This window comes from Equus asinus, chromosome 19 (assembly GCF_041296235.1).
Source record: "Equus asinus isolate D_3611 breed Donkey chromosome 19, EquAss-T2T_v2, whole genome shotgun sequence".
In the NCBI taxonomy this organism is placed as follows: domain Eukaryota; kingdom Metazoa; phylum Chordata; class Mammalia; order Perissodactyla; family Equidae; genus Equus; species Equus asinus.
In genome coordinates this window covers 7,504,042-7,531,889 of record NC_091808.1, presented here as the reverse complement: position 1 = coordinate 7,531,889, position 27,848 = coordinate 7,504,042, and the positions used below count along the sequence as shown (strand labels likewise).

The window sequence follows — 27,848 nt, the reverse complement described above, 5'->3', positions numbered from 1 at the left end:
CACACTGGAGTTATGAAAATGTTCTGGGATCATAGAGAAGTGCTGATTGTACAACATTGTGAATGTCCTAAATGCCACTGAATTCTTCACATTATTTGTTATGTCAGCTTATCTCAATAACTTATTTAAAAAAAGAAGATGTATCAGAGATCAGAAAAAATGGAAGCATGATTTATAGCTAAAATGTAAACCCCACTCCTTGGTAGGCAAGTAACATGATCAGGAAAAAGATAAACAAAACACAACACGAATGGACAATAAAAGTTTGAAAAGACATTTAACTTCATAAATAATCCAAAGCATTCAAATTAATAAACATTGAAATTCAATTTTGTGAATGAAATCAGCAAGAATGTTTTATGAGTAACCGTTGCCCTAACTTAAAACAAACACTCAAATATTTCTTTTAAAAATGTGCAAAGTCTTTGGAAAACCAGGGCTGGTGAACATTCCCTGCATCTTGCTAAGACTTGGGGTCCAGGAAAGTCAGCCCGTTCTCTGGGGACCTGTGGGCTCCCAGCCTCGCCCATGGGGGAGAGTAAACCAGATTACTTCCCACCTCTGCCCACGTTGGTGTGACTCTGCCCACTGCTCCTCCCACCTCCTCTGCCCAAGGAGGCACTCAACCTGCTCACAGGGCTCTTCTGTTGTTTCTGCCCAAGATGCCCTTGGAGCAGCCCCTCGGCCACATGGCTGGTGGTTCCCACTGGGAGACCTTCAGGGGCTGGGCCGTGGGGCAGCCCCAGATGTTCTGAAGCCGCTTATCCCGGCTCCTCTCCAGCCCAGGGCGTCTTCTCCAGCCCTGTGCACCTTGTCACCTGCCCCCAAGGCAGTTCTGCTTGTGTCACATTGTCCCAGGTGCCTTTCTCTCTGTCCGTGGTGGCTCCAATCCAGGCCAGCTGCTAGAACACTCTCTCCATTGTCCTTCTTGCTCCTTAGTTAAGACCTATCTGTCCCATGGCTAATATCTTTTCCTCTTGGGAGGCTCAAGATGAATATTTTTAGAAGAGAGTTTTGCTTTACATTTCATTATCAGATGGGCTGTAGGAGGGCTTTTCTTAGAAGAAAGGAATTCAGAGGTAAATGTTGTCTCTTCTGCTTGCAGTGCAAAGAACTGCTCACAGGTTTGAGGAGAGGTTTCTACTCTCCCTATACGGGCACACAGGCCTTGTAAGCACATCCTAGCCAGAGGTCGGGCTCCTGGACCTGGATATCCTCTCTCCCCAGGCTCCTCTGTGGGAGGGAGTGAAGCAGACCTCACCTGTGCCTGAGCTTAGTCACGGAAGGGCCAGCTTTCGCTCCCCTGCTGCCCCCAGGGATCCCTCGCTTGTCCCCCTTACACTAGCAGAGTAAGAGCTACAAGACAGGGATTGGAACCCAGCTGTGTGGCTGAGGCAGGTGGCTCACTCCTGAGTGTTCCTTTCTCCATCTTTGCAATGGGAACACTCCAGAAGTGGTGGTGGGCAGGTAAGATCCAGTTCAGGGGAGAACTTGGAAAACTGTGAATGCAACACAGATGCACAGGGCTGCTTCGGGCTGGAGTAACAGGATGGAGACCCTCAGACAGGAGGTAGTCCCACTCTCTCACATAAAGGAGCAAACTGATGCTTCTAGGCAAACTGAGTGAGCTGCCTAAGGCCACAGGCTGCAGCCAGGAGCAGGGGCAGGATAAGAACTCACTCCCTTGTCACCCTCCCACCCCGAGGTTGCCTGTTTCCAGACACACTTTTATCCCATTATACCACCTGGAAAGACACAGCCTCAGCAAGAGAAGAGAGCAAGCTGAATAATGAGTCAGCCTGTCCAACCAGCCTCCTCCTGGCCATGCAGCCTGGACTGCAGCCTCTTCATCTGACCACGGGGCCAACAACCTCTGGCTCACCCCTCCCAGGGTTGTTTGAGGATCAAATGGGCAGCAGGAGAAAGTGCTAGACTGTCAGAGGAGACTGTGGCCCTATCTCTTTCTTCCCTGGACCTTAGCCCAATACAGGGTGAAACTTTCTCTCTGCGAGGTGATAAAGACAACGTGGTTTTCTTGCAACACTCTTTTGGGTGCATTCCCAGAAAACTGGATTCTAATTTCTTAGTCCTAGGTCTTCTGTTCTCACATTTTTTCCTCCTGTGTTCTGGAATCATCTAGAGAATGGTTCTGAAACTAGGGCTGTTTGCCCCCTGGGGTACAATGTCTGGAGATATCTTTGGTATCACAATTGGGGAATGACACTGTCATCCAGTAGATAGAGTCCAGGGATGCTGTTCAAAGTTCTACAAAGCGTGAGAAATACCCACCCACCAACTCCCACCAAAGAATTATCTGGCCCCTGATGTCGATATTGTTGAAGTTGAGAAACAGTGATCTAAATAGATTCCAACTGTGTATCAACGGTGTCTACCCAACAGTGCCCCCAGCTGGGAGATGTGGGAGCATCAAAGAGCCTTTGCCCACCCTCTGAGCTCACCTTGTCTCCCGACAGGGGTTTCTACTAGCAATACTCACTTTGACTGCAATCTCAGCATTTATTTCTGAGCTGAGGATTGCATTCTAGGCAAGTCATGGGATCAAAACCCCAAAATTCCAAGTCGTTCTTAACAGGCATTTCTTAAAATACATAACTTAGACCAACGGCTGCAATGCCTTCAATGGTTTGCTTCTCTTTCAACACACTGTGTTTATGTTTTATGACTGGTTATCTTTGGAGATTACAAGACATCCAGAACATTTTGTTTTCAGTTATTTTATTGAGGTCATATTGGTTTACAACATTGTGTAATATCAGTTGTACGTTATTGTGTATCAGTGTCTGTATAGTCTGCATGGTGCTCACTCCCAATAGTCTAGTTTTTATCCATCACCATACATATGTGCCCCTTTACCCCTTTTGTCCTCCACCTGACCCGCTGGCCCTCTGGTAACCACTAATCTGTTCTCCTTATTCATGTGTTTGTTTATCCTCCACATATGAATAGAAATCATATTTTTGTCTTTCTCTGTCTGGCTTATTTTGTTTAACATCATACCCTCAAGGTACATCCATGTTGTTGCAAATGGCATGATTTTATGATCTTTTCTGTAGCTAAGTAGTGTTCCATTGTATATATACCACATCTTCTTTATCCAATCCTCAGTCGATGGGCACTATGGGTGCTTCCATGTCTTAAGTGTTGTGAATAATGCTGCAGTGAACATAGGGGTGCATAAATCTCTTTAAATTGTTGATATCATGTTCTTTGGATAAATACTGGGAGTGGGACAAGTGGATTTTATGGTATTTCCATTTTTAATTTTTTGAGAAATCTCGATGCTGTTTTCCATAGTGGCTGTACCAGTTTGCATTCCCACCAGCAGTGGATGAGAGTTCTGTTTTCTCCATATCCTCTCCAACACTGGTTATTTTTTGTCTTGTTAATTATAGAAATTCTGACAGATGTAAGGTGATATCTCATTGTAGTTTTGATTTGCATTTCCCTAACAATTAGTGATGTTGAACATCTTTTCATGAGCCTGTTGGCCATCTGTGTATCTTCTTTGGAAAAATGTCTGTTCATATCCTCTGCCCATTTTTTCCCCTGCTTTTTCTCCCCAAATCTCCCCAGTACATAGTTGCATATTTTAGTTGTGGGTCTTTCTAGTTGTGGCATGTGGGATGCTGCCTCAGCATGGTCTGATGAGTGGTACCATGTCCACGCCCAGGATCCGAACCAGTGAAACCCTGGGCCACTGCAGCAAAGCATGCAAACTTAACCACTAGGCCATGAGGCCAGCCCCAATCTGCTCATTTTTTAATTGGGTTGTTTGTTTTTTGTTGTTGAGTTATATGGGTTCTTTATATATTTTGGAAATTAATCCCTTGTTGGATATGTGATTTGCAAGTATTTTCTCCCAGTTGATGGGTTGTCTTTTCATTTTGTTCATGGTTGCCTTTGCCTTGTAGAAGCTTGTTAGCCTGATGTAGTCCCATTTGTCTATTTTTTCTTTTGTTTCCCTTGCCTGAGTAGACACGGTATTTGAAAGATACTGCTAAGACTGATGTCCAAGAGTGTACTGTGTATGTTTTCTTCTAGGAGTTTTATGGTTTCATGTTTTACCTTCACATCTTCAATCCATCCTGAGTTAACTTTTGTATATGTTGTAAGATAATGGTCTACTTTCATTCTTTTGCATGTGGATGTCCAGTTTTCCTAACACTATTTATTGAAGAGACTTTCCTTTCTCCATTGTATGTTCTTGGCTCCTTTGTTGAAGATTAGCTGTCCACAGATGTGTGTTTTTATTTCTGAGCTTTCAATTCTGTTCCATTGGTCTGTATGTCTGTTTTTGTACCAGTACTATGCTGTTTTGATTACTATAGCTTTGTAGTATGTTTTGAAGTCAGGGATTGTGATGCCTCCAGCTTTTGTTCATTTTTCTCAGGATTGCTTTGGCTATTTGGGATCTTTTGTGGTTCTATGTAAATTTTAGAATTCTTTGTTATATATCCGTGAAGAATGTCATTGGGATTCTGATTGAGATTGCATTGACACTGTAGATTGTCTAAGTAATATGGGTATTTTAACTGTTATTCTTTGAATCCATGGGCGTGGAATATCTTTCCATTTCTTTTTGTCTTTGATTTTTTTCAGTAATGTCTTATAGTTTTCAGTGTACAGGTCTTTCACTTCCTTGGTTAAATTTATTTGTAGATATTTTATTCTTTTTGTTGCAATTGTAAATGGGATTGTATTCTTGACTTTCTGGTAGTTCCTTATTAGTGTATAGAAATGCAACTGATTTTTGTAAGTTGATTTTGTACCCTGCAACTTTGCTGTAGTTGTTGATTATTTCTAATAGTTTCCTGGTGGATTCCTTATGGTTTTCTATATATAGAATCACATGATCAGCAAACAGCAAGAGTTTGACTTCTTCCTTTCCAATTTGGATACCTTTCCTTTCTTTTTCTTGCCTAATTGCTCTGGCCAAAACCTCCAGTAGTATGTTGAATAGTGGTGAGAGTGGGCACCCTTGTCTAGTTCCTGTTCTCAGAGGGATGACTTTCAGTTTTTCACTGTTAAGTATGATGTTGACTGTGAGATTGTCATATATGGCCTTTATTATGTTGAGGTACTTTCCTTCTATACCATTTTACTCAGTGTTGGATCTTGTCAAATGTTTTCTCTGCATCTGTTGAGACCATCATGTGATTTTTATTCCTCATTTTGTTAATGTGCTGTATCATATTGATGGATTTGCAAATGTTGAACCATCCCTGCATCCCTGGAGTAAATCCTACTTGATCATGCTGTATGATTCTTTTAATGTATTGCTATATTCGATTTGTTAATATTTTGAGTATCTTTGCATTTATGCCCATCAGCGGTATTAGCCGTAATTTTCCTTTTTTTTGTTGTCTTTGTCTGATTTTGATATCAGGGTAATGCTGGCCTCACATATATTCATAAGTTATTATGTCCTCTTGGTGGAATGTCCCTTTTATCATTATATACTGCCCTTCTATGTCTCTCATTGCCTGTTTTATCTTGAAGTCTGCTTTATCTGATACAAGTATGGCAACACATGCTTTCTCTTGCTAGCCGTTTGCTTGGAGTATCATCTTCCATCCCTTCACTCTGAGCCTATGTTTGTCTTTAGAGTGAGATGTGTTTCCTGGAGGCAGCATATTGTTGGGTCTTGCTTTTTAATCCATCCAGCTACTCTGTGTATTTTGATTGGAGAATTCAAGGTATTTACACTTAGAGTGATTACTGATATATGAGGGCTTAATGCTGTCATTTTATCTCTTGTTTTCTGGTTGTTCTATATTTCTCCTTTGTTTCTTTTCCCTTGTATTTCTGATTGCCCTCTCAGTTTGGTTGTTTTCTGTGATAGTTTTCTCTTTATTTATGATTTGTGGCTCTGCTCTGATTTTTCTGTTTAGTGGTTACCATGAGGTTTGCATAAAAGATCTCATAGAAGAGATAGTCCATTTTCTGATAACCCCTTATATCCATTAGCCTAACCTGTTTCCATCCCATTCCTCTTTCCCTTCTAAGTTATTGTTGTCACAAATTGTTCTTTTTTGTGGTGTGACTTTGTGACTAAATTGAAGCGTTTATAGTTATTTTTGATGCTTTCCTTCCCTTTATTTTTCATGTTATTAATAAGTGTTAGCTAGCCTATTCTGATAGAGAACTGGAGTTTTCTGATTTTACCTATTTTTCTCCTTGCTCAAAGTTTTCTAAACCTTTGCCTTTTTATTTCAGATAGGAGGGCTTCCTTCATCATTTCCTGTAAGGCAGGTCCAGTGGCCTTGAACTTGTTCAGCTTTTGTTTATCTGGGAAAGCTTTTATTTCTCCATTATATCTTAAGGATAATTTTGTAGGATAGTGTATTCTTGGCTGAAAGTTTTTGTCTTTCAGTATTTTGAATATATCATTCCACTCTCCTAGACTGTAAGATTTCTTCTGAGAAATCCACTGAAAGCCTTAGGGCTTCCTTTGTAGGTTGTTTTCTTCTGCTTGGTGCCCTTAATATTTATTTTTGTCATTGACTTTTTGCAGTTTTAATATTATATGTATGAAGTGATATCTCATTGTTTTTATTTGCATTTCCCTAATGACTATTATGTTGAGCATCTGTTCATGTGCTTCTTGGCCTTTCTATATCTTTGGGGAAATATCTGTTTAAATCCTTTGTGCAGGCTTTAAATTGGGCTATGTATTTTTTTCTTTTGAGTTGTAAGAGTTCTTTATGTATTCTAGACACAAGTACTTTATCAGATATATGGTTTTTCTCCTATTTTGTGAATTTTCTTTTCTCTTTCTTGATGGCATCTTTCTAGCACAAAAGTTTTAAATTTTGATTGAGTAAAATTTATTCATTTTTTTTTGTTCCTTGTGCTTTTGATGTTATATTTAAAAAACTATCACCCAATCCAAGGTCAAGAAGACTTCTGCCTGTTTTCTTGTAATATTTATGGTTTGGGCTCTTATATTGATGTCTATGGTCCATTTTGAGTTATTTTTTGTGCATGGTGTGAGGTAAGGGTCCAACTTCATTGTATGGCATATGCATATCCACTTCGTCCCAGTAGCATTTGTTGAAAAGATTTCTTTCCTCTATGAATTGTCTTGGGACTCTTGAGGAAAAAAACCATTTGACCATAAATTTGAGAGTTCTTTTCTGAACTCTAAATTCTAGAAATACAATTGATTTTTGTATATTGATTTTGTACCCTGCAACTCTTCAACCTTGCTGGACTGGTATTTGTTCTAATTTGTTTTTAGTGGCTTTCTTAAGATATTATGTATGCAAGATCTTGTCATCTGCAAATACAGATAGCTTTACTTCTTCCTATCCAATCTGAATGACTTCTATCTCTTTTTCTTGCCTAATTTTCCTGGCTAGAAGTTCCAGAACATCTTGAATAGAGGTGAGAAGAGGGGACACCCTTTTCCTGTTCCTGATCTTAAAGGGAAAGTATTCAGTCTTTCACCATTAAGTGTCAACAGGAGATTTTTAATAGATGCCCAGATCACTAGATTGAGGAGATGCCCTTCTCCTCCTGGTTTGTTGAGTGTTCTTATCATACAGGGAGTTGGATTTTATCAAATGATTTTTCTGTGTCTATTGAAATGAATGTGTGGTTTTTGTCTTTTATTCTAATGATATGTTATATCACATTAATTAATTTTCAGGTTTAAACTAACCTTGTATTTCTGTGATAATCCTACTTGATCATGGTGTATAATTCTTTTTACTTGTTACTGGATTTGGTTAGATAGTATTTTATTGTATATTCATGTATATTCATAGGAGATATTGGTGTGTAGTTTTATTTTCTTATGAAGCTTTTATCTGGATTTGGTCTCAGAATATTACTGGCCTCACAAATGGCCAACAGGTACATGAAAAGATGCTTAGCATCATAATCATCAGGAAAATGCAAATCAACACCACAATGAGATATCACTGCACACCTGTTAGGGTGGCTATCATCCAAAAGACAAGAGATTATAAGTGTTGGTGAGGATGTGAGGAAAAGAGAACCCTTGTGCACTGCTGATGGGAATGCAAATTGACATGACCACTATAAAAAGAGCAGGGAGATTCCCCAAAAGATTAAACACAGTGTTAGCTATGTTAAGATGAGATCTTTGTGAGGATGGGCCCTAATCCAATATGGCTGATGTCCTTATAAAAAGGGGAAATTTGGGCACAGACACACACAGAGAGAAGGGGAACAGGAAAGCAGAGAGGAGTGATGCTTCTAATGCCAAATAAAGCCAAAGATGGCCCGCTAACCATCAGGAGCTAGGAGAGGGCCTGAAACTGATTCTCAGAGGCCTCAGGAAGAATCTACCCTGCCCATGTTAGTTCAAGTTAATTGTGTGCTTAGAAATGGTTAAACATTAATTTAGGTTCTTTCATATCATTGGGCAATATTCAGAGCAAGGAAGGAAGGCAGGGCGTGTCGAGAACATTGTTTATTTTGTTTAGAGAATATAGGCAGGAGCTGTGCAGTTAAGGGAGTGTCAGTAGTCATTCTTGTTGCTGCCTGCACTCCCTCCAGCATAGCCTGCTTTCTCTGTGCATTTTGGAGAGTTTCTGCAGGGGTTTTCTTCTTATTGTTGGGGGGCGTGGCTGTAGGTGACAAGCTGCTGGTAGTCCCTCAGGATGGAAGCCACTGGCTCAGTATGAAGGACATAATTGAGCTTCTCAGTGAGAAGGGGCATGACATCGTGGTGCTGGTGCCAGAAGTCAATTGTCTTGTGAAAGAATCGAAATACTACACAAGAAGAATCTATCCAGTGCCCTATGACGAGGAAGAGATGGTGAGCCGTTTCCACTCATTTGGCAACAATCACTTTGTTAAGAGATGGCTCCTGGATGCTGTTCAGACTGAGTACAGGAATACCATGGTGGTTATGGAGCTGTGCTTCTTCAACTGCCAGAGCCTCCTGAACAACTCTGAGACCCTGAGTTTCCTCAGGGAGAGCAATTTCGATGCCCTTTTCACAGACCCGGCCTTACCCTGTGGGGTGATCCTGGCTGACTACCTGGGCCTGCCCTCAATGTACCTCTTCAGGGGTTTCCCATGTTCCCTGGAGTATGGGTTCACCAGAAGCCCAAACCCGGTGTCCTACACTCCCAGGTGCTACACCCAGTTCTCAGACAGGATGACTTTCCTCCAACGTGTGTCCAACTTCCTCGTTAGTTACTTGGAGAAACTCCTATTTTACTGTCTGTATTCAAAGTATGAAGAACTTGCATCTCATATCCTCAAGAGAGATGTGCACTTACCCGCCTTATATCAGAAGGGCTCCATTTGGCTGTTAAGATACGACTCTGTGTTTGAGTATCCAAGACCAGTCATGCCCAACATGGTCTTCATTGGAGGGGTCAACTGCAACAAGGATGGAGTCCTGCCTCAGGTGGGTGGTTTATTTCTTTTGGATTGCCCCTGTTGTTTGTGGGCAGACATCATTCTTTCACATTCGGTCTTCCCTGTCATTCGGCTCCTCAAGCTGACTATGAACTGGGATGGCGATCTGAAGAACCAGCAGCAAGAAGAGGATGCCAAGCTCAGATTAGGGGGTATGTAGGAGATCTGAGGCAGAGGTTTTGATGATGTTGAGGTTTTGAATGGAGACAGGGCTCGTGACATCAACAGCAGGAGATGGCTTTAGCTAGGTAATCTGGGGACAGTCACAGAATCATAGAAGGAATCTTAGAAGCTTCCAGTCCAAATCCTACAGTATCTTTTGAGAAAACAGGTGAAGTTTTGACCAAGAGGATGCAGAGCTAAGAGGATAGTCCATATCAAACTCCTTCTCCCACATCTGTGCCCTGCATTTTCCATGGGCCCTAAACCAGGGATCAGCAAATGACAGCTGGTGGACCAAATCTGCCCAGAGAGCTATTGTTATAGGCCTAGAGCTAAGGATGGTATCGTGTTTTAAACACGTGGGAATGTGAGAAACAATAACAACAAGGAACAGGTCACAGAGATGTTTGTGTCCTACTGAGCCTACGTATTTATAATCTGACGCTACAGAAAAAGTGTGTTGACCTCTGACCTAAGGAAATTGTTTCAAGATACCCTCCTGACACATGGGAAAGAGGACCCAAGGCTACTTTGGAAAATAAACACTTGAGAACTTTGGGTTTTTTTGTTTTAATATTTCCACTGTTGAAGGCCTTCAGACCACTGTGTCTTTCCCACCAGAATCCTTTTTCAATGCTTTTTTCTTCAAGAGAAAGCCTCAGTAGGTCCCAAAGACCCTTCCCACCCTCCTTGAACACCTGCCCATTTCTTGTTGACACTTTGGACAGTTGGGAGTCATTCTGAGAGGCGGTGGGGGCTGGGGGATGAGCATAAGTGGACTGGTTCCAGGAGCACGGGGCAGGAATAGAAAACCTGTGTGTAAGGAAAATTTAACCAAGAAGTTAATAAGGAAAAGAGTAATAGGAAACATTTGACTTAAGAAGGAAAATAATATTATTTTTGGTACCTTGGACCAAACATTCTACTTTGGCAAAAACAGTTGTTTGGTCCTATTGAGAAACCAGATGGCAGTGAATGAACTTTGTGGGCACCGTGAACCCTTCTCTGTGCTTGACTGACATTTGTATCTCAGTTGTCATCCCAATGTGACACCACAGGGAACATTGTGTACAAATGTAATTATCTCCTTGTATTTGTAATTATAAAGTGATCCAAATCAACTTCTTTTCCTCAGATAATGAAATCATTCAACACTATGAAAAAAATCTGCCCTTTGGCCTGGTGGAAATGTTCTGGCATCATATATAGGCAGTGGTTTCACAACATTGTGAATGTCCTAAATTCCACTGAATTGGTTATGTAAAAATGCTTAATTTTAGGGGCTGGTCCTGTGGCTGAGTGGTTAAAGTTCCACTCACTTTGCTTTGATGGCCTGGGTTTGAGGGTTTGGATACCGGGCGAGGACCTACTCTACTCATTAGCCATGCTGTGGTGGCATCCCACATACAAAGTCGAGGAAGATTGGCACAGATGTTAACTCAGGGAGAATCTTCCTCACAAAAATTTAGTGCGTCCAGCCAGTTTCCTCCTGGCCATGCAACCTGGACTTCAGCTTCCTCATCTGACCACGGGGCTGACAACCTCCGGCTCACCCCTCTCAGAGTTGTTTGAGGATCAAATGGGCAGCATGGGAAAGTGCTCTGTAGACTGTCAGCAGAGACTGTGACCCCATCTCTCTCTTCCCTAGACCTTAACTCAATACCGGCTGAAACTTTCTCTCTGCGAGGTGATAAAAACCGTGGGGGTTTTCTTGCAACATTCTTTGGGGAGCATTTTTCCCTGAAAACTGGATTCCAGTTCCTCAGTACTAGCTCTCTTGTTCCCAAGTCTTCTCCTCTTGGTTCTAGAATCATCTAGAGAGTGGTTCTCAAACAGGGAGCAAGTTTGTCCCTTGGGGGGCAACGTCTAGAGACGTTTTTGGTGTCACAATTGCGGGTTAACACTGTAATCTAGTAGAGTCCAGGGATGCTGTTACAAATCCTACAAAGCTTGAGAAATACCCAGTCACCCGCTCTCGAGGAAGAATTATCTGGCTGCAAACCTTGATAGTGTTGAAGCTGAGAAATGCTGATTTAAATAAATTGCAAGTGAGTATCAGTGACTCTACTAGCAGGGCCCCCAGCTGGGTGGTGTGGGGGCAGCAAGGATCCTTTGCCCACCCTCTGAGCTCACCTTGTCTCTCCACAGGGGTTTTGACTACCAATGTTCACTCTGGCTGCAATCTCAGCATTTATTTGTGAGCTGAGGATTGCACTCTAGGCAAGTCATGGAAATAAAACCCCAAAATGCCAGGTCGTTCTTAACAGGCATTGGGCTGTTGACTTGGCCAATGTCTATCATGCCTTCAATGGTTTGCTTCTCTTTCAATGCCCTGTGTCCATCTTTATCACTGGTTATCTTGGAGATTAACAGACATCCTGAACATTTAACAGCTCTCTTTCTGTTAATAAGTATCTAAGGAGTGGCTAAATGCTAGAATAGGCAGAGTTAAAAAAAATATTCAACATGAGTCTCTGCAAAACTAGAAACTTGCTTGATCAATAATTTAGATAATTCTAGGAGAATGAGATAAAGTTTTTTCTTTTTGATCAAACCCACTTTGTTGAGCTGTAATTCACATAACAGACAATTCATTCATTTAAAGGTTACAATTCAATGGTTTTTAGTAGACTCAGACTTATGCAACCATCACCACAATCAGTTTTAGAACATTTTCAATCACCCACAAAAGAAAGCCCATGCCCATTAGAGGTCACTCTCCATCCTCCCCTTCCCCAGCCCCTGGTAACCACGCATCTGCTTTCTGTCCCTATGGATTTACCTAGTCTGGATATTTCATATAAATGGACTCATACAATATGTGTCCTTTCATGTCTGGCTGCTTTACTTAGTTTAATGTTTTCAAGGTTCATCTACATTGTGACATGTACCGGTACTTCATTCCTTTTTATGAGCAAAGAATATTCTCTTGTGTGAACAGGCTACACTTTATTTATCCACTCGTCAGTTGATGGACGTTGGGTTTCCACCTTTTGCTATTGTGAATAGTGCTGCTCTCAGCATTTGTGTACAAGTTTTTGTTGGAACACTTGCTTTCAGTTCTTTTGGGTATGTACCCAGGCGTGGAATTGTCGGGTCATCTGACAAGTCTATGTCTAATTTGTTGAGGAACTGCCAAACCATTTTCCACAGAGGCTGTATCATTTTATACTCCCACCCTGATGTATGAGGGTTCCACTTTCTCCACATATTTGCCAATGCTTATTATTCTCCATGGAAAATTTTTTTTACTGCAGCTATCTTAGTGGGTGTGAAGTGATATCTCATTGTTTTTATTTGCATTTCCCTAATGATTATTATTTTCATCATCACTTTGAGTGCTTGTTGGCCTTTCTTTATCTTTGGAGAAATATCTGTTCAAATCCTTTTTGCATTCTTTAAATTGGGGTGGTTTTTTTTGTTGTTGTTGAATTGTGAGAGTTCTTTATATATGCTAGATACAAGCACTTTATCAGATAGATGGCATATGATTTTTCTCCTCCTTTGCCCCTGTCTTCTCTGGGCCGGACCTTTGCGTGCTGCACTCTTGCTTTGAGTGCCTCCTGGCGGCTGCTTCCGTAAACTGCCTCCCACATCTGTCCTGTCCCCAGTGCTGCTGCAGCTGTGGTTCAGGCTGCCAGCTCACACACACAGCCTCCAAGTAGGATTACCTGCATCCAGGCTGACCCCTCTAACTCATTCCCTACTTCTTCGCAAGAGACGTATTTCAGGAACACGAGCCTGGCTAGGTCACACCAACTTCAGTGGCTGCCCCAGACTTCAGGATGAAACTCAGGCTCCCCAGCTTGGCACCTTATTTGGAAACACTGTCTTTCCAGAGGTAATTAAGTTAAAATGAGGTCATTACGTTGGACCCTAATTCAACATGATTGGTGTCCTAATAAAAAGGGGAAATTGGACACAGAGACAGACAGGTGCAGAAGGAAGATGATGTGAAGACACACAGGAAGAAGATGGACAAGTGACTGGAATGATGCGTCTACAAGCCAAGAAAGACCAAGGATTACTGACCAACACCAAGAACCGGAAGAGGCAAGGAGAGTCTTCAGGAGGAGTGTGGCCCTTCTGACACCTTGGTTTAGACTCTGCCCTTCCAAACTATGAGACGAGAAATTTCTGTTGTTCTCAGTCGCCTAGTTTTGGCACTTTGTTATAGCAGCCCTCGGAAGCAAATCACCCTTCTTCTCTTTCAGCCTTCTGCTTCCTCTTTTGCACCCTCCATGAATTTCCCACGTCATTTAGTCCCCTTCCGGTTGGGAAGGCTTCCTGCCATTTCCACGCCTCTGTGCAGGACAAGGTGGGGGACATCAAAGCATTGGAGAGCGAGGTCTAGGGACTTGCTGTGGCAAGCCCTTCCCCCTCCCTTATTTTAAAAGTTGGTCCAACTTCGTTGAATCTGTTACAGGAGACAATTCAAATAGGAACCACTGTCTGTGGTTTTAAGGTCCGTAGAAATCTGAGTTATGTTTTAGTACAAAGGTATATAAAATACATTAATTCAAACTACTGTGTAAAAAGGAATTTTAAAAATGAGTGGTATCTTCTCATTAAATTAAATGTTAGTGAATGGTTTTTTCCCTAAACACTTAGAACTAGTTATAGGTCTTTTAAACTGTGGCTTGTCCTCATGCAAAAAGCCATGGAAAAGGATATTGGGAAATGCATTCTTTTGGCCCCCACTTGGCAGCATAAGGATGAGCCTTGAGCTTGGAACTCTTCCTTACCAAGAGATAATAAGCCCACGCAGACTGAGCTCAGCTTTTCATCTTGTGTGGGAATACCTTGCCCTATTTCAGGCTCAAAGAATGCTCTTGTGTCTTTGTTTGAAGCATTGGCATCCTATGTCACCTGGCTGACCCTACTGTCATATCTGTCCTCCTCGGGTAGGGAATGAGGTCTTTCTAATGTGGTACAGGAGGGGGTGCATCTAGGAATATTGCCCTAATTTGGCTGGCCATCGGGAGGGACCTGCTGGCCATGGGGGACGGATGCCCACTATTGGAGCAGATCTTCTTCTGTCTCTACTCTACGTAAGGAAGGCGTCGTTCCATCTAGTGCTTGACTGCATTGCACTCTTGTTGGTGACTCTCATACCAAGATGCTGGGGGCAGAGGTGTTTGGACTTCTATTCCTGGTGGCTGGCACAGCGATGAGCTTTGCTGTCCTCCATGCAGTTGGACTCCTTCCCCGGGATTGGTAACCAGTGACAGTTTGGTGCAGTGAGCAGGGTCACCCAGGAAACACACTGTGGCTTGATGGAAATGCAAGGGGTGCCAGCTCCCCGAGGGGTGACGGGCTGACTGAGGTGCTGGCCACTTTCTGGGGTCACTTGGAGACAAATGGGATGTAGACAATCTCCCTGTTAACTGGGAGGAGCTCATGCAGTGGGCAAGGGCTGAAGTTCAAGAGCTGGGTGCTAAGAAGAGCAGGGAAACTCTGCTGGCTCTTGGCCACCCTCACGCTCCCATGTCATCCACTGTCCCCTTCTTCCCCTTCAGTTTCCACCAGCTTTTACTTGCTCTCTAGTGCCTTCGGACTGCCTTTTTTGTTTTTAGCTTTTTGCAAAAGCTTATAATCATTATCTGTGAAAGCTCTGGTCTGACAGGAGCTACTCATCCGTTACTAGAAGCCAGAAATGCTTCTAGGTGAATTTTAAAATATTTTTTTGGTCATATTCATAATCCCAGTGAGATTTTGCTTGGCCTTGCATTAAATCTATAGCTTAATTTGGGACAAAATCAAGAGCGTTACAATGTTAAAATCTCCCCATCCAGGACATTTATTCTAGTCTTGATTTATATCTCTAATTAGAGCCAAGAAAACACCTCCACCACCACCAATCTCTTAGGTACACTGCATCTTCTTACTTCTTACTTATAATATCTTTAGAAGCTAGAATGTGGCCCTGGTATACTCTCTGACTGGCATCGTCTGTGGTTACAGCTGTACAAGTAACAGGGACTACTGAGTTCTTAGCAGAACAAAGGGATCCAACTCCAGTAACTTGCTGCCTCTGCCACTAGATGTGCTGGTGGCTGGAAACCTAAATGGCAGCTTCTCTTGCTAATGACAATAATAGCAGCTGCAGCAGCAACGACAACGTAAAGTTTCACCTTCTCAGCCACCCTGCTCCATTCGCTCTTACGCTTTTATGTACTTAATATAGGATGTGAGCAGCCTCAATCCTACACACTCAAGTAATTGTGTGTGGCTGTTTGTAGAAGTGAATGAGGGACAGAAATGGTAGGATTTAACCTGCGAGTAGAGGACAGAAACTGAGCCTTCGGGAAGACATATAGTTATGTGGCTGGGACAGAAAGAGGATCCAGAAAAAGAGAGCAGAGAAGTTGCTGTTGGAGAGGAAGGAAGAGAACCAGGACCTGGACTTACAGCCTATAAGGGGTGGCTAAACCAAATGCGCCTTGCACAGTGGCAGCTGCTGTTAAACAGGAAGTGTCTTGGTGTGCACGCATTTGCCCAGTGGTGGAATCTGTTACTAGTGTGGGTCTCTAATGGGGCTAACTTTCTGGCAAAGGGAAGCTTCAGCTTTGCCCATCATGGCAGCCTGGGTCAGGGTGTTGCTGGGGCAGAAGCCATGGATGCAGAAGTATACACTCAGTGAGAGAGAAAGCTGGACAGTCCAAGGAGCCCACCCACATCACATCCACAGCAAATAGGACAAGGAGATGTCAGCATCTTGCTGAACACCTATGGGAGTCACTTTTTGGAGCAGAGTTGGCCCTGTGGGCGTGTGATCCGTGTGGTCACACAGGGTCCCACTCTCAGAAGGAAGCCACAAATTATGTAGGCCATTCTGTTCTGGAGGAATCCATCCTTATGAGGATTTAGGACTATAAATCCTTGGAGAAAAGCCTGAACATAACTGCAGGCTGTAATAAAGGCCTGGGTGACCGTACACTCCAGACCCGAAACAGAGGAACAGAGCACTGGAGCCTTCAGCATTCGAGAGAAGAGGCGTTCAGACGGAGCTTGATCCAAGGCCAGGTCTTGGATCCTGTCTTGTTGTGAGCAGGCCCTGGGGCGAGGTGCTCTCTGACCTCACTGTGTCATTGCTAGGGATTGTCTTTCCCATTTGTGTTTTAGAATAACAGCAATTCTCATTCCATGAGGTAGATATAGAATTCTCAACAAACTCTTGTGTCGTCTTCATGCAGTCTCAAGTTCAGGATCCCTTCAGATATTTCCATATTTGACAGCCGCTTCAAGGAGACTGTTCGCTGAACATTGCAAGAGATGTCCCGGTGCGGAAAATGAATAAAACCAGAGAGCCAGCGTCCCCCTCCCGTTTAGAGAAAGCTATCTTAGCAATGTTACATACTTTTCTGGATGTGCTCCGTGTTACCCACAAATGGGAGGAAAGAGTTTTAAGAGTTAGCCAACAAGGTCACGTCCAGCAGAGAGGTTTCAGTTGGGGACTGGGCATTGGTGACTCAGTCACAGCCCTTTAGAACATGGTTAACAGAAAAGTAGGAGGCTAACAACTGAGATGGGCATCCACAGCCTTGTTTTGGAAATCAGATAAAAAATAAGAGAGTGAACTAGAATGCTCCCTGGAGAGAGCAGCAGGGTCAGATGAGTTTTTCCAAGATAAGGAGGGCTGGTCTCTCCCTGAGTGGAAGCAGAAGGGTGTGGCCAGTGGTGAAAGTTAGGGATAGGTTTATTCTATAATAATTAACTTAAGGAGGGCAGTTGCCTTCTAATTACACGTCATTCTGCTAGGTGGCTTGATGATAAGATAAAGAGAACAAATATGGGAGGCACAGCCTGATCTGGAAAGTGGGCTGCTTCTGGCTTCAACCGAGATGGCTGTGGGACTCCGAGTTCCCCTGCTGGCGCTTGCAGGGCTGTTGCTCTTCCTGTGTGTTGGGCCCTGGGCCGAAGGCGGGAAGGTGCTGGTGGTCCCCATGGAAGGCAGCCACTGGCTTAGCATGCGGGAGGTTGTGCGGGAGCTCCACGCCAGAGGCCACCAAGTAGTGGTCCTTTCGCCAGAGGTGACTCTGCATGTCAAGAAAGAGGACTTTTTCACCATGAAAACCTACTCCGTTTCGTACACCCAGGATGAATTTGATCACCTCCTGCTGGGCCAGAGTCACACGGCATTTGAAAGAGCACATTTTCTCAAGAGACTTTGGACAAGTATGACAAATTTGCAAAAGGCTTCTTTGATCTTTCAAAAGTTTTGTGAGGAGCTGGTGTATAACAAGGACCTGATCAGCCACCTGAATGCCAGTTCCTTTGATGTGGTTCTAACTGACCCCGTTTACCCCTGCGGGGCAGTGCTGGCTGCATACCTGAAGCTTCCTGCTGTGTTTTTCTTGCGCCACATTCCATGTGACTTAGATTTTGAGAGCGCACAGTGCCCAAACCCTTCCTCATATGTTCCCAAGCTTTTAACAATGAATTCAGACCACATGACATTCCTGCAAAGGGTCAAGAATATGCTCTACCCTCTGTCTCTGAAGTACATTTGCCATGTTACTTTGGTTTCTTATGCAAGCCTGGCCTCTAAGCTTCTTCAGAGAGAGATGTCACTGGTGGATGTTTTGGGCTCTGCATCTGTGTGGCTGTTCAGAGGAGACTTTGTGTTGGACTACCCCAGGCCAATTATGCCCAACATGGTCTTCATTGGGGGCATAAACTGTGCCCACAGGAAGCCATTATCGCAGGTCAGTATTGGTGCTTTAATCCAATCAATGTTCCAGGCGGAACACATATTTTTTGTAACTTACTCCCAGGTGCTTACTTATCCTCCAATCTTTCTAGAGATTTCTACCTCTCATTCTCCTTCTAACAATCTTCCATAAGATAAATTGTTAAAGTGCCTCAGCAGTGTAGTAAAGGTGTGCAGTGGCCATTCAGAGGACAGAGAGGCAGATGTGGAGGTCCATCATAGGACTGACAAGCAATGATGTGATTGTTTCTTTGTAAAGGCTCTGTCTGCACGGTTGTGCAATTTTCTCCAGCTGCGTGGGAGCAGAGAAATTGAGTTGTGAACTGATCCATCAGGGGGTTTTTGCTTGCAGGTGTTCTGTGGAAGGATAAAGGAACTAGCAAATTGTATTTGTTGACATGATAGTTTTTTGGTTTTGCTTTTTTTTTTGGTGAGGAAGATTGGCCCTGAGCTAACGTCCATTGCCAACCTTCTTCTTTTTGCTTGAGGAAGATTGTCCCTCAGCTAACATCTGTGCCTCTATTTTGTATGTGGGATGCTGCCACAGCATGGTTTGATGAATGGTATGTAGGTCCGCATCCAGGATCTGAACCCACGAACCCCAGGCCACCGAAGTGGAGCACGTGAACTTAACCACTATGCCACTGGGCCTGCCCCAACATGATAGTTTTTAGTGGTCCTATCTTGGAAGTGACTGAAGTAAGATCACAGGAGACCTAAATACTAAAAGGAAGCAGATATTTCAAAAAGGTTGAATAAATTAAGTGGAAGTGAGACAATGCTGTAGAGAGAAGACGAGGTCTCCATGATCAGAAAAAGAAATCAAGTCCAGCTTTTCAGAGATGGAGCTGTGTTGACAAGAAGTTTGCTGACCAGGAGTTGGTGTCTGGTATATATTGTGGGAATGTACCAGAGTTGAATTGCATGTCAGATGGGTCTTCGACTTGGGATGCTAAAGTCATCAAGGGATGTTGGAAGGGGCTAGGGAGAAAATAAAACTGAGCCTATAAACCCAGTGAAGGTGGGGACAGTGATGAAGAGATATGAGTCTAAAAGGGGCCTGGTTTGTTAGGAGGGGCTGACCACATCACCAAACCCACCCCACTCCACCCCGAGTTTCCGTGGTGGGAAACCACTGCTTTACTAATAGTTTCAGAGGCATCTTTTTTTTTTAATTTATTTTTTATTTTTTATTTTTTAAGGATTGGCACCTGGGCTAACAACTGTTGCCAATCTTTTTTCTTTTTTTCTTCCGCTTATTTCCCAAAACCCCCCATACATAGTTGTATATCTTAGTTGCAGGTCCTTCTAGTTGTGGGATGTGGGACGCAACATGGCCTGACGAGTGGTGCCATGTCCGTGCCCAGGATCCGAACCCTGGGCTGCCGCAGCAGAGTGCACGAACTTAACCACTTGGCCACGGAGCCGGCCCCTCAGAGGCATCTTATGTTAACCCTGGATATTCGGGTTTAACTGAAATAGGACTCTTGGGAGCTGGGTTTGTTTGTTTCTCTTTTTTCGCTGAGGAGGATTTGCCTGAGCTAACATCCATTGCCGATCTTCCTCTTTTTGTATGTGAGCCACTGCCACAGCATGGCTATTGACAGACAGGTGGTATAGGCCTGCGCCCAGGAACTGAACCTAGGCCGGTGAAGTGAAGTGTGCCAAACATAATCACTAAGCCACTGGGGCTAGCCCTGGGTTTATTTCTTAATGCACTGAGTTAGCTATCTTTTTTGCCCTTTTATGTCATATTCACTTAATTTATATTAACTTCCATGACAAGAGCTTTTATAGTTTTTGTATTCTTACTTCTGTACCTCTTTTTATATTATTGCAAAGGACTCTAACTCTGTATTTCTTTGTGCTCAAACCACAAGGGATCTATTATACTTGGTTTTCTTTTTCCTTTATGCAATATATTTATTCAATTTATGAAATATATATGTATCTATTAGATTGTAAAAATTGAAAGACTGGAAGGCATTTAAAAAGCAATTCTTGCTTCTTTCTTTTAGTTTTCTATGTGGATGTATTCTCTAGAGTTAACTGCATTGGTTCAAATCCTCACTCCCATTTTTCTACCTGAATGACCCTTTAAGTCGTTCTCTTAGCACAGTGTCCTCAAGGTGCATTCATGTCATAGTATATGTCAGACTTTCCTTCCTTTTTAAGGCTAAATAATATTCCATTGTATAGATATACCACATTTTGCTTATCTGTTCATCAATTGATGGACATTTGGGTTACTTCCACCTTTTGGCTATTGTGAATAATGTTGCTATGAACATGGGTGTACAAATATTTCTTTGAGATCCTGCTTTTAATTCTTTTGGGTATATGCTTAGAAGTAGAATTGCTAGATCATATGGTAATTCTATTTTTAATTTTTTGAGGAACTGCCATACTGTTTTCCACAGTGGCTGCACTATTTTGCATTCCCACCAAGGGTGCACAAGGGTTCCAGTTTCTCCACATCCTCTCCAACACTTGTTATTTTCTGTGTTTTTGATAGTAGCCATCCTAATGGGTGTGAGGTGGCATCTCACTGTAGTTTTGATTTGCATTTCCTTAATGATTAGTGATGTTGATCATCTTTTCGTGTGCTTATTGGCCATTTGTATATCTTCTTTGGAGAAATGTCTATTCAAGTCCTTTGCCTGTCTTTGAATCAAGCTTCTTTGTTGTTGAGTTTTAGGAGTTCTCTATACACTTTGGATATTAATCCCTTATCAGATATATGATTTGCAAATGTTTTCTCTCATTCTGTGGATTACCACATTACTGTATTGCACAAATTTTCGTGAAGTCCAATTTGTCCATTTTTTTTTATTACCTGTGAATTTGGTGTGACATTCAAGAAATCATTGCAAAATCCAATGTCATGAAGCTTTGTCCTATGTTTCCTTCTAGGAGTTTTATAGTTTGAGATCTTACATTTAGGTCTTTTATCTATTTTGTGTTAATTTTTGTATATGGTGTTAGGTAAGGGTCCTACTTCATTCTTTTGCATGTGGATATATAGTTTCCCCAGCACCATTTGTTGAAAAGATTGTCCTTTCCCCCGTTGAATCGTCTTGGCACCCTTGCCAAAAACCATTTGACGATACATGTGAAGTCTCTCTCTTTACTTTCAACTTATGAAAACTTTACAGGGGCCAGCCTCACGGCTGAGTGGTTAAGTTCATGGGCTCTGCTTTGGCAGCCCAGGGTTTTGCCGGTTCAGATCCTGGGGTCAGACCTAGCACCCCTCATCAAGCCATGCTGTGGCAGCCTCCCACATAGTAGAACTAGAAGGACCTACAACTAGAATATACAACTATGTACTGGGGAGGTTTAGGGAGAAGAAGAAGAAAAAAAAAAGATTGGTGACAGATGTTAGCTCAGGGCCAATGTAAAAAAAAAACTTTATAAAAAAGTTTCCTTAAAGAGTTTTTACATAACATGTAAAAACCCCCTCCATTCAGATGGTTTCTATTGCTGTAAGAATTCTGTCCATTCACACAATGTATATATTCAATTTTACTCCTTCCATTTAGTGTAAGCTCATTATTTTTTACATTATTATTTCCTTTTCCCTTTTTTTGGAGGAAGATTAGCCCTGAGCTAACATCTCCTGCCAATCCTCCTCTTTTTGCTGAGGAAGACTGGCCCTGAGCTAACATATCCGTGCCCATCTTCCTCTACTTTATATGTGGGATGCCTACTATGGCGTGCAGAGCAGTGCCATGTCTGCACCGGGGGTCCGAACCGGTGAACCCCAGGCCGCTGTGAAGCGGAATGTGCAAACTTAACCGCTGCGCCGCCAGGAGGGCCCCTCCTTTTCCTTTTTTTTAAACAAGTTTTTTTGTTAATTTGGGAATTTTCTGGCACTTTTCCGTTTCCATGTAAGTGCAGGATAGCACCTTCAAATCTCTGACTCTCCTGCCTCCCTCTTTTGCTGATAAGGATCCTTGTGATAACACTGAGCTCACACAGATAATCCAAGATAATCTCCCATCTCAAGATCCTTAATTTAATCATATCTGCAAAGTCCCTTTTGCCACATGAGGTAACGTATTTGTAGGTTCCAGGGGATAGGATGTGGACATCTGTTCAGTGCCATTTTTCTGCCTACCACACACGTAGGTAAGCCAAAAGTTAAACCCAGATCTTATTGAAAACTTGAAAGTTTTCCTCTATTTAAGTTATTGACGTTTTTGTCCTGGTTTCTTCTTTGGGAATATCTGTCATCCATAGATTTCTATTTTGCAAGCTCTGTTGCTATCATCTTACTCTTCAACTTTCTCTCCTCTGCTTTTCTGCTGTATTCTGGGAGAGTATCTCTGAAGAGCGTGTTTATAGCACTGATTTTACTTTCTCCCTTATCAGTTGTGAGTTTATGGCTTTCAATGTGCGTTTTTAAAAATTCACTTTTTTGCTTCCTTCAAGTTACTTATTGTGCCCCCCAAGACATGAATATACTCATTTTAACAAATAATTTTGTCTTCACAACGTTCCAAGGTAAAGAATTCCTCTGAATTTTGTCCAATATAGACACCTTGAATGAAGCGCTCTCCCTGATTTCACATAAATATTCTCATTCACTAAGTGGAAAAAAAATCAAATAAGGAGCTTTCCTTAGAGAGCTCCACTTTAACAAAGCCTATTTCTGATTGGGTATACTACAAGATGCGCGTTAATAGGAGGAAGATTTTATAAATTACTAAAAAGTCTAAAATTCAGCTGAGTGGGATAAAGATGGAGAATAGATTAGTCGAGTAAAGAGGGCAGTGACTGCTTCCCGTAGTGGGTAGTCTTACCAGATTGCTGGTAATTGAAGTTATGCTGATTGCTGGTAACTGAAATTATACTGAAAGAGTGTAAAGGAGAGAAGGAGAAGAGGAAATGAAAGGGATCTGTGTTTACTGACAAAGTAGGATGAGAAAGTAGAATTAGGGATTCCTGTAGAGGTAAGCGGTCAGGTGAATGGTTTCCCAAGATGGGAAAGGTCTCTCTCTCTGTTTGGAGACAGAAGAGTGGAACCGCAGGGGAGAAGCCTGGTCCTTTAATGGTTATTTGAAGAGAGCATTCTCTCTTCCAGATGTTTTCCCTTGTGTGAAGTAAGCTGAACTAAAAACAGCTCTGTGTGGAGCTCCAGCCAGGAGATGTGTTCTGCTCGCTATTTGGATTCTGCCGAGATCACCACAGGTCTCCAGGTCTCTTGGGGCTACCTGGAACGTGCCTCTCCCCGCCTGGTGTGTTCTGTGGGAAGGTGCTAGTGATTCCACGCAGGGGACTCGAGATGGTCATCTTTGTACCAGAGGAAATGCCTTTTTTTCCACTCTGAAAGCCCACTCAAACCTTTCTATAAAAGGAAAATTGAGATACAGGCCTCCAGCATTGTGATGTTTTTGTACCAGGACATTTTAAAAAAGAGATTTTTGGGGCCGGCCCCATGGCCAAGTGGTTAAGTTTGCGTGCTTCACTTCAGCAGCCCAGGGTTTTGCCGGTTCAGATCCTGGGTGCAGATCTGGCACCGCTCATCAGGCCAAGCTGTGGCGGCATCCCACACAGCACAACCGGAAGGACCTACAACTACAGCGTACAACTGTGTACTGGGGGATTCGGGGAGGAGGACGAGGAAAGAAAAGAAGATTGGCAACAGATGTTAGCTCAGGTGTCAGCCTTTAAAAATGACATTTTCAGTTTTGAAAATTCTTTAAATAAAATGCTTTATATTTCTGTAAAAGGGAAACTTTCCACTTAGTAGCACTAATCCAGGATATTCCCAAACTGAATACTATGTTTGTCCTGTACTATTGTAATTGATCAGAGCTGTTAAAGATCCATGATCTTTAAGGGACCTTGATATGCCAGACTCTTACTGGACCCAACTGAAGACTTTCACGACCACTGAACAATGGGGACTTGTTTTAACCAGTTAAATAGATACAAATACATATTCTGTCCTATCTAGAGTGGTAATTGTCAACCTTTAATTAGCATAAGGATGCTGAAACTGTGCACCCCTTCCCTGTTGCTTCAAAACCCCTGACATCCCTTCTCCCCCTGCTGCCCTGCCCCTCCCCCCAACCATGAATGTCTTCACTGCTGTGAGTTCCCTTGCCTGGCAAGTAATTGAACTCATTTTTTATATGTTTTTCTTAAAAATTTTTATTTATTTTTTGAGGAAGATTAGCCCTGAGCTAACATCTGCTGCCAATCCTCCTCTTTTTGCTGCGGAAGAGTGACCCTGAACAAATCCGTGCCCATCTTCCTCTACTTTATATGTGGGATGCTGCCACAGCATGGCTTGACAAGTGGTGCCACGTCCACACTCAGGATCCAAACTGGCGAACCCCAGGCTGCCGAAGCAGAATGTAAGCACTTAACCGCTGTGCCACCAGGCTGGCCCAAACACATTTTTGGGAAAGCCCTGTAGTCTGATTATTCTGACACTCCTCGTACAGTCAGTGTAGAGGCAGCACTGCCCAGGTTCCTCAGTGACTATTTGATGTGGTTTAACAGACTCTGTGTGCCCCTGTGGGGTAGTGGTGGCTGAACCCTATGTTCCTGCTGTGATTGTTTGTGTGTCATTCCGTGGGGATTGGACTTCAAGGGCACCAAAGAGCATCCAAACACAATCTCACATGTTCCTAGTTTGTCACAGTACGCTCAGGCCACATGACCTTTCTGTAAAGAATTAAGAAGATGCTGCGTTTTCAGTCTGTCCAGTTCAGTCACCTCTCTGCTCCCGTGCCTAATGCAAACCTTTCCTTGCAGGTGACCAAGGAGGATGGCACACTTTGTGATGGAGTATCCCAAGGCAACCATGCCCAAAAAGGTTTTCTTTGGGGACATAAACTGTGCCAACAGAAAACTACCCTCTCCGATGTGTGTATGCTGCCTCACCCAATCAATATCCCAAGCTTTCCAATATTCCTGGCTTCTGTCAACCTAGTTTGTACTGAGATACATCCTGCATATGGCAAGGGGATAGTTCTGTGCAGCTTACAGAACTGCTTTTCACATTTCCGTCAGTCATAGTTGTAGAACCAAGTTTGGTACAGGCTAGCAGCTGGCATTGGGCTTTTGACTCATCACTACATTTTTTTTTTTTATTGCTTAAGTCAAGGACTTGAATACAGTCCTAACGATGCTATTAACCCACCATGTAACTGGGAGGAATTCACTTAAGTATTTTGCCCAAGCCATTGGAGGGAACGTGTTCCTGCTAACACTGACCTCAGTCCATTGTAATTGATTTCAGACTTCTGACTTCCAGATATTTAAGAGAATAAATGTGAATTGTTTTAAGCTACCAAGTTCCTGGTAACTTATTACAGCAGCCAGAGGTAACTAATACACCCACTCATGCCAGGTTTACCCGCTTTTAAAAAGCCTAGGCTTAACATTATATTTAAACGGTCAATTTTTACTACATCACCAGCATTTACACGGAACTAAAAACCATCTTTAATTTAAGCCAGAGATACTATTAATATATCTATATCTTCTACCACCCCACGCTAAAAAATGAAGTAAAATGATTTATCCTGGCAATGTTAACCTCAGAGCAAACCACTTGGCTTACATTTCAAACAAAATGGGAAGGCAAGATTTCCGGTGCTGTGGTGAACATTTTTTTCTACTACTGTGGAGTACTCACTGCCTGCCTTGGGGTTACGTTTAATAAATAGCAAAATGCATCCAGATATTTACATTTTTTTTTTTTTTAAAGATGAGCAGAGGTCCTATTCCTGGGGTCCCAACAACAACAACAAAAGGCGTTGGCATGAATTGTTTATAAATTCTTGAGAACAGCTGTTCTGAAAGTAGAGTTCCCTTGTAATCTTCCAAGAGAAAAAAAAGTCCTGTTCTTCCTCAAATGTGCTTGAAGTTGAACGCGGACCGGAATTACTTGGTGGCAATGTGCAGCAACTGCTCTTTGCCATTGATCACCAGGGACTTTAACTCTCCGTCTTCTTCCACTTCCACCCTTTCTTGGCCATTCTCAATGATTCTCTTGGTGGTGATTTTTTTGCCATTCACTATTTCGGTGGAAGTCGACAAAGATGTGAAGTTGCCCGCCCCGCCACTACCACAGGACATGGAGAAGGAAGAAAGGCCTCCGTTCCCCAGGGAACCAAAGGAAGGAAATCCTGCATCAAAAGAAGAAAAAGCACCCCCAAACATTGGAAACTCACTGAAGGAGGAGAAGAGGTTTGTGGACCCTCTGCTTCTGCTTCCCTGGGCGTTCCTCCGACCCCCAAAAATGTTCTCAAGCGGGTCTCCGAAAAAGTCAAACGAAAATGGGTCCTGGCCACCGAAGAACTCCCTGAAGACCTCGGCCGGGTCGCGGAAGGTGAAGACGTACTCGAAGGGGTCCTCGAAGAGCCCGCCCCTGCCCCCGCCCTCGTCCACCCCTGCCTCGCCGTATCGGTCATAGACTTCCCTTTTCTTGGCGTCTGACAACACCTCGTACGCCTGGGCCACTTGTTTGAATCTCCTTTCCGCTTCCTCCTTGTTCTCGGGGTTTTTGTCGGGGTGCCACTTGAGCGCCAGCTTCCGGTACGCCTTCTTGATGACCTCGGACGAGGCCTGGCGGGGCACGCCCAGCACCTCGTAGTAGTCCACCATGCTGGACAGCGGGGCACGGCAAGCAGTGCGGCTGGCAGGCCCGGGGCACAAGCCCGAACGCCCCGCGAGGCCAGCCCGCAGGAGACCGGCGCCCTTTGTGACGTAGCTGCATCTCATTGGTCAAAGCCGCATCCCAGAATGCAGTGCTCCGTACTGGGTATTATGTCACATGTATCACGCTGGCGCAGAGGCCCTGCCCACCCAAGGCCCCGCCCACTCACCGGCTCCTCCCACTCGCGGCTTCTCCCACCCAGCGGCTCCCAGGTTGCCATGGTTTCTGAATAGGGTAGAAAGAAGAGGAATTTAGCCAGTCAACAGGGCTGGTGACTCTGGCTGCTGCAGAGAATGATTTTCTTAAATCATTTGCATCGGGCTTTCCCTGGGCTCTCGGGTAGGGGTATGGTGATGTGAGCGTGTTTAGCCTGACCCTGGGCTGAAGGTCAGGTGTGTCATTTGTCTGGGTCAGCAGTGCTCCAACTTTTGGCCTCAGGACCCATTTGCTTTTGATTGTGTGGGTTCTAGGTATCAATACTTCTTTAGAAATTAAAACACAGAAATTCATTAGTCAATTTAATAGTAAAAATAAACCTGTTACACGCTAACATAATATTTTTATGGAGAAATAACAATTCTTCAAAATGAAAAAATTTAGTGAAGAGTGGCATTGTTTTATAATTTTTGTGTCTCTCTGGCTTAACAGAAGAGAACTGGTTTCTCATATCTGAGTCTGCCTTCAGTCTGTTGCTGCATCACATGTTGCGGAGCCACTGGGAAACTCAACCGTACACGTAGGAGAGAATGAGAGTGAAAAAGTCAAGTATCACTATTATGGAAATAGTTTTTACTTTGCAAAATTCCCCCGAAAAAGTTTTGGGGCTCCCCAGGGTGCCCTGGCCCATAGTTTGAGAACTCCTGGTCTAGCATATCAAAA

General features: G+C 43.2%; 2 protein-coding genes across 6 annotated transcripts in view; one reads left to right on the top strand and one right to left on the bottom strand.

Annotated features, from left to right (window-relative positions):
• Window positions 1-27,848, top strand: part of LOC106844857 (UDP-glucuronosyltransferase 1-6-like) — a 76,842-nt gene that overhangs the window by 33,305 nt on the left and 15,689 nt on the right. Inside the window, exon 1 of one of the 5 annotated variants that reach the window (XM_070489351.1) lies at window positions 8,439-9,409. The exons of 3 other annotated variants lie outside the window; for them this stretch is intronic. In XM_070489351.1, the coding sequence (XP_070345452.1) occupies window positions 8,672-9,409 (738 nt within the window). In that variant the 5' untranslated portion in view covers window positions 8,439-8,671. Of the gene's footprint in view, window positions 1-8,438; window positions 9,410-17,373; window positions 18,291-27,848 lie in introns of those variants that run through there. One more of the 5 variants, XM_014862572.3, reaches the window with a different exon arrangement.
• LOC106844859 (dnaJ homolog subfamily B member 3) lies at window positions 25,692-27,168 on the bottom strand. The gene has a single exon (XM_014862577.3). The coding sequence runs from the start codon at window positions 27,032-27,034 to the stop codon at window positions 26,195-26,197; it is 840 nt and encodes a 279-aa protein (XP_014718063.1). The 5' UTR covers window positions 27,035-27,168; the 3' UTR covers window positions 25,692-26,194.